Here is a 6,861-nt window from a genome sequence, read left to right as displayed (position 1 = left end):
GGTAATACATACAGTACATGTACATGTTCAGTGAACTTTCTCGGACCATTCTGGTAAAATTCAGTTTATACTTTTCTTCCATTACTATTCAAGCACTGAAGTAATATATGGAGTCATGCTAATGAGGTGGAGAGAAAGAACCACAATGGAGGCAGCTGATTGGATGAAATCTTTGAGAAATTGGCCCCTTGACCATAGTAACACAGTAGACATTTAAGGAGATATGTGTCCAACTATCTTAGCTCTATACTTGCGTTCTCACAGAACTGAGCCTTGAGAGTTAAAACATGCATGAATACTCCTTGGAACGGGAGTCATAGTTGTGAAAGATACGGGGCTTTTGGCTAACGCTAGTACTATAGATTGTGCTGGGATTTTCTGTTAACTCTTTCAAAAAAACAAATATATTGCTTGGGTCTGGATCACTGAAAGAAACGATAGCCTCTGGCTTAATCACCAGCGGGACATAGTAGTCAGGAACAGAGGTGAGGGGGAGGAAGAGGCACAGGGGACTAGTACTGAGCAGAGATACAAGATGCTGAAGCACACGTGAGGGCAGGGCAGCATCGGGAAACCCTTCCTGTCCTCCATTTTCGCACAGAGGCTCGACCCAGTGCTTCTGTTTACCATCATGTTCTGATTTCTGTCTGCCTCGTCGCGGCAAACTCTTACGGTCCACGGGAGGAAATAGGCACATGGTGTGAACTGTCATCCAAAAGATAAGTGGTTGCTGTCATTAGTGGCTGCTTGGGAGCCGCTTCCAGTTGAGGAAACTGTGTCATGACTCTTTAGTAAGTCTGTGGGGTCTCAGTTGTAGGCAAAACTGAATTCAACATTGTTTAGCGATGCTACACTCCCACCCAACCAAACTTTGTAACAAGAATGGAAATAAATGTATGGGTGCAGAGGTCTCAGTGCAAAAAAATAAGCAAAAACAGGAAATGTTACCAACTCAACCACCTGCATATGCCACAAAGTTTGATACACTAGGTGGAGAATGGAAAATCATAATCCTGATTTTGTGAGGTTGCCAAGACTTAATGTATTCTATCTTTAGTGATTCGAGTGTTAGATTCCCAACAACAGAAGATGTATTCAGGTAGGACTAAACTTTTCAGCTAAAGAAAGAAAAGAAATGTGAATCTGACCTACCCTGTTCTGAAATGAATCAGAGAATTTGGCACTTTTTTTAACAGGGCTAATGAGGATCAACTCCAACCTTCCATTACGTCTGAATCCTCTTGCCAACATGCCTGAAACACAGTCCCAGTGCACTGTATTATCTAGAAATGACAAGGCAGTTGAACAGAGTGGAAACTGTCCTCCCTTAAGACCTCTGGCCCATGGTTCCACATCCTCCTCCCTCTTTGGAAATCAGATGTTCAATTAAAGAGGGAGTGGAGCCCTTCCTGGAAACATTCACCTGACAAACAATCATCTAAGATTTGCCTTAATTTCTGATCTTCCAAAAGTGATCAACCTTTTTCAACCCAGAAGATAAATCTAAGTTACTAAGGCGATCGATTTAAGTAACTAAAAGCTATCCTTAAATTACCAGATTTGAATTACTAAAACTTCACAAAGGGCCATAAGTATTATAACCTCAAAACACACAGTGAAACCTTATTCTGTAGATGTGTTTTTGTGTATTCTGTGCAATTTGCCAATATGAAAAATGCAATCAAATATTTAAAAAATAAATTGTTTATGCTGTCCACCTATGTGGATGTAACAACACAGGTGGTGCAATTATTTAAACATCAACACAAAAGGTCAACGGATACTCTTTTACAGTTTACGTAAGAACTCAGGCAGTTTACAAAGATATGCTTCATTTAAAAGCAATGAACTTATAAATTATTACATTGAAGACATTGAACGTATGTGTCACACAATTGGTTTGCAGAAACAGTCAACAATAAATAAGTAAATAGGGCTAGGTTTGCCAGAAATGTAGTTGAGATGAAAAACAATCAGCATCCAGTTGAAGTAAAATATTGTAGCACAACTTTTTTTTGGTCAAACTTTAGCTCTTCTCTTACTAGTAGAGCACTCATGTTTTCCTTCTTCAGTGATGACCCGTGCATTATACAGCTTCTGCACTGAACGTAACGGTTGTACCTTCATTCATGTTTATTGTCAACTGAAGGGAAATCACAGCACAATTGTTTCTTCCCTCCCTCAATCCTCGCTTTTGGCGATCATTTAAACTACTGCTTCCTCAAAATGTTTGGGGGGCATTAAAAACTGGTTCTACTATGACAGTTGAGTCCAATCTGTCCCTTTTTCTTCCTTTCTCATGAATTTTTTTTGCGGTCCTGAATAACTACTAAATTAGAGTTTTCGTCTTAATCTGTTTTTGATAGTTATGTTTATTATCTGAAGAATAAACATTTTATTAAGAAACCTTAACCTGGAAGGACGCTATTCTGATTGCTACTACTCACTGGCCAGATGCGTCAGGATAGCACAGCCACAGAGTGGACGATATCTGTTCCTGGTAGCGCTTCCCATGTCGGAGGAGACATTCTGTTTATTCTTCCTGAACAATGTATGTGAGGGAAGCATTCTCACAGACGTGGCCCACTTCCATAGATCTGTGAGCGACTAGAATGCAAAACTAACCTTTTGCTGATACTTTTAGTATTGTGGAAATGGGTCAGATAGCTAGGTTTATCCAATGATTTACTTTAGAAGACCAGAGGCAAGACTTGGTAAAAATATCATCATGACACCTACAATCTACAGAAAGTTGTTAATGCTCGTTTTCTGGATCTTAAGCAAGAAGAGGACTCTCCTCTGCATTTTACCCTAAATACGTGGAAAGCTGTGAAGATGATCATCCTTGCTGCTGCTGCTCTTGTGTGATTTTGTGTATGATAGACTCCCGTTTTAAACGATGAGTTTCTTGGTGGCAGAACCAAATAAAGAGAAGATATGTTTTGTGGGACAATTGGAGTGTGGATCAACTCGGAGAGGTGCTGGGACTGGTAGTAGATTACAGTGGAAGATAAAAGTCTGAGCCATGGGAGAGGAACTTTTCCTCTTCCATATTTCCTTATTGCGTTTGCTGGAATTGAATCAAGACACTGTAGATGTGACCTGAGAGGTTGAGCAGAATCCAACAGGTCTACTTTGTCTTCTAGGAAACATGACTTGTTCTCCCTTCAAAATGAAAGAGACAATCTGGCTAGTTAGATGCCAACTGACGCCAAGCCTTCAGGTCATGGTAGGCTCTCATGTGATAAAGGCAGAGTTTTGTATGATGGCATAATATGCAAATGCTCTCATTAATATGCTCTTTTCTCTCATTCCAAAGCATGAGATGACCTATTTGCTATAGATTATTTTGAGATCCTGGGTTTAGATCTCTCTCTCTTTATTGCTAACGATGTCCCAGGTAGTTTGATGGGATAACTTCAGTGCTTAAATTCAAGCAAACTGATACACTATTTTGTTACACGGCGGGGGGGGGGGGGGGGATCTTTTATCTCAACAACACAAGAAAGTCAAATAATACAGCAGTTGTAATAGTTACAAAGCACTTTGTGCTACTGTCAGCACCTCTTGATCCAGAATTGCAAAGAAAATCATATGAAAAAAAAGCATTTAACCCCATTTGCGGATGAGGAAACAGGCACGGAGAGGATAAGTGACTGGGCCAAAGGTACCTGGGCCAGCAGTAAACAACAGAACCAAAAGTGGGACTCCAGCATTCCAGGCGTTTTGTTCATGTTTCAGTTCCTGTTCTGGCTCTGAAAATGCCAGAGTTAAAACTGAAGGATCAGATATGGAAAGGTTTGTGTAGTATTTCCTAGAAAGTTTCTGGCCCCCTACATGTATTTTCTATGCTTGTGAATAGCCCAGAAAGAAAACCTTGAAAATTTGAAAAATTGAGGTTGTTTTTGTTCTCTACAGGAAATGAGGTGTAAAATTAGCTTTCCGGGAACATATATCTGCTCTCAAAATTGAATCCGAGACTCAGTAATACATAACTTAGGAAAAGTACCAATCTTCTCATTGTCTCTGGTAGAAAAAGGACCTTATCAATGAGTGTCATTTTATATAAAAAAGTAGCGCTGTCTTGTTGCTGTCAGCTGTCTGGGAAAAACGTCATCACGCTCTGAACAACAAGAGGTTAGATTGCCCTGGGCATATCAGGATACTTTAAAAATAATTCTAATTTTGTTTCATAGTCACATCTCTCTGCAAACCCAACTGTTGGTACACATTTACTCATCACCATGAGGTGTTTACACCCAAACCATTTAGCATACTCATCTGCAGGCAATTTTAAAAGCCATTTGAACATCAGCGTTTTGGAAACGGAAAGATTCAGAGATGCTGTCTGGCCCTTGTTCCCTATAGATGTAGACTTTCTAAGCAGAACTAAGTCAGGAGCTTGGGATTGAAGGGTCCTTCTCTTCATTTCCAGCATGAGTGAGATCGGTCTGTTGTTGGCAGAGATGCAGACCTGGAAGGACAGGGAACAGTCCAATCTGCTTTTATTTCTCAAGTCCCCAGGTGGGTCCCTTGACTTGGTTGCCGGCTTAGTCAGGGTTGCTGTGGTCCAGCTCATCTGTCATCTGTGGAATGCTTTCCACAAGCGCCACCTTTAGCAGATGAACCATACGGACGGAGGGTGTTTTTCTTCCCATTCAAACAGCGGATATCTCTGTTCCTGAGTTTAAAGCAATCAAAAAGACAGGAAAGCAAATCCCTGTAGTAAGAAACCAGACTTTTCAAACGAAACATTTTATTGTAAATATCTCCTCATTGTTTCTCCTCGTGCTTTATTCCCCACCCACCCTTGGTTTATTTTTGTGATGGTATTGATTTTTTTTTGAAAGTGATGTTTATTGTCTGGACTAGTGTTTTCCATGGGGTGGGGTGTGGTGTTACGTTAAAAGAGCCCCCTGCACAGCAGAGGTTGAATGTTTCATTGTAACTTTGGTTCCATGCCCAAGACACATCATTGTTGATTTGCTGAAACTGGTTCCATTGCTGAAATTTTTCTTTACACAATATATTGTTTATAGGTCTTTTCTTCTGGTTTGACATATACATGTTTCATTAAATGCAGCATATAGTGTAGATTTTCAACAGGGTCATGTAGGAACTGTCAAGTAAGAAACCTTGAATAATGGCTTTAAAATACACATGTGTAGTCCTGGCTACAGGAGAGTTCATAGTTCCCATCTCCCTCTTGTTGGTGTAAACAATTTTGCCATCGTTGAAGGTTTAAAAGCATTTTATCTTTCTGGGGTCTTATCCATGATTTCGGTTACTCTGTAAAACAGGAAAACTTCTTTAATCATCAATGCTGTTATTAGCTGTATCAGAAAAAAAAGGTATTAACTATTTTTTAATCCTTACCAACTCTTTGAGCTGTGTGATTTTGTGCAAATTCCATGACATTGCTAAGCTTAGCTATTTTAATTTTAAATGAGAAAATAGAGGTATGTATTTTTAGGATTGTTGTGACATAATGCAAAGAAGTTATCTCAAAAAGTTCACGGAAAATGGAATAAGCAGCTTATTCCGTGCACAAAAAGAAAGTTGAAATCCGTGCAGCTATTTCATAACATGCATTTTCATGAGGCTTTTTTGAAGACTTCTAGCATGCATGGATTTTAATTTCTTTGCACCAAAATACACTTATCTTTTAATTCCACTTCTGCAAATGTTTTTGGAGTACTCATATTTAAAGTAATTAACAATTCTCGTTCCACAATAAAAGGCCTGAAATGTTAGCTATTGTCATTGTTGCCTCTTCATCTGATCTTTTCAAGGTGATTCTGGAAGCTCACACTGAAGGATCTGTGCTGTGTCGCAGCACGCTAAACCACTACCTGTGGCATCCCCTACGGGCACTGGTTAAAGCCTTGGCTGCTCCATTTCCATTCCAGCTCTCTGTTTATGTTCCTGGGAAGGCTCCTGGTTTCAGCCTGTCCCAGCTCCAGTCACTGCAGCAAAATCAATGATCTCTCTCTTTCTCTCTCTCCTTCTCTCTCTCTCGTTCAGTCTTTTCCTCTCTTCTGGTACTCAGTCTTTTCCTCTCTTTCTGGTACTTGGCCTTTCAAATAAATAAATGTATGTTTTTTTGAAGTGCAGCTGAATCATTTTGCCTCCAAACAGGCGCTAAGGTGTTACTTACAGTGCAATCCTCTCTGTGCTCTTTAACTACTGACGTGATTTAGCCTGCCCTGCTTCTGGTTACGCAGTTTGTCTCCACTCTGACATCCAGATTGGAGGACTCCCTGGGAATCTTGCTACAAGAGTTTTCTGGTTGGCCTAGATAGGTGCTTGGAAAGCACGTATTCTGTGGCAGTTGCCATCTGGACTCCAGGTTCCTCTTCACATGGTGTGTCTGGATTTTCCCTTGGTTAGATGTCTAGGTCATCGAAAGCCACAAATGGCAAAGAGGATGTGTTGTGCTGCACCACTTCAGGATAAGGGCTTTCAAATCTGAAGAGAAGAAATGAAATATCTCTTTCCAAGACAAATTCAGTTTCTTTGTTGTTAAAATAAAGATGGTCACTTTTTAGGAGGACTTTGCAATTGACCCACAAATGGTCATCAAGATCCATATGGAAGGAGTAGGAGACAATTTAAGTATTGCAAGAACACTTCCAGTTCACTCCATTCAAGGACATTAGTATTGTACATGTAAATTAGAAATACGTGGAATGCAGATTTGTGGATCCCATCTTGCTGCCAACACTGAGTAAGACTAGGAGGAATGCACGCTAGAGTCGGAGAGAAGTGGTGGGAAGGAAGTGCAGTGTTGAGATAAGACCACATTGAGGGTGTGCGGGATGGGTTCTGAGAAGAACCAAGAAATGAGCGGTACACAGGAAC

General features: G+C 40.3%; 1 protein-coding gene across 2 annotated transcripts in view; it reads right to left on the bottom strand.

The window, feature by feature from the left end:
• Positions 1 to 4,736: 4,736 nt before the first annotated feature.
• Positions 4,737 to 6,861, bottom strand: part of JAKMIP2 (janus kinase and microtubule interacting protein 2) — a 66,472-nt gene continuing 64,347 nt past the window's right edge. For both annotated transcript variants that reach the window (XM_058677698.1, XM_058677699.1), the window contains one exon: positions 4,737 to 5,289. Coding sequence is in view for 1 of the 2 variants with exons in the window: in XM_058677699.1 (XP_058533682.1) it covers positions 5,269 to 5,289 (21 nt within the window). In the remaining variant the exon portion in view is untranslated. The remainder of the gene's footprint in view (positions 5,290 to 6,861) is intronic.

This window comes from Ochotona princeps, chromosome 19, assembly GCF_030435755.1.
Source record: "Ochotona princeps isolate mOchPri1 chromosome 19, mOchPri1.hap1, whole genome shotgun sequence".
NCBI classification, from domain to species: Eukaryota; Metazoa; Chordata; class Mammalia; order Lagomorpha; family Ochotonidae; genus Ochotona; species Ochotona princeps.
Note: the sequence above shows the minus strand (reverse complement) of the source record. Positions and strands in the feature narration are given on the sequence as shown.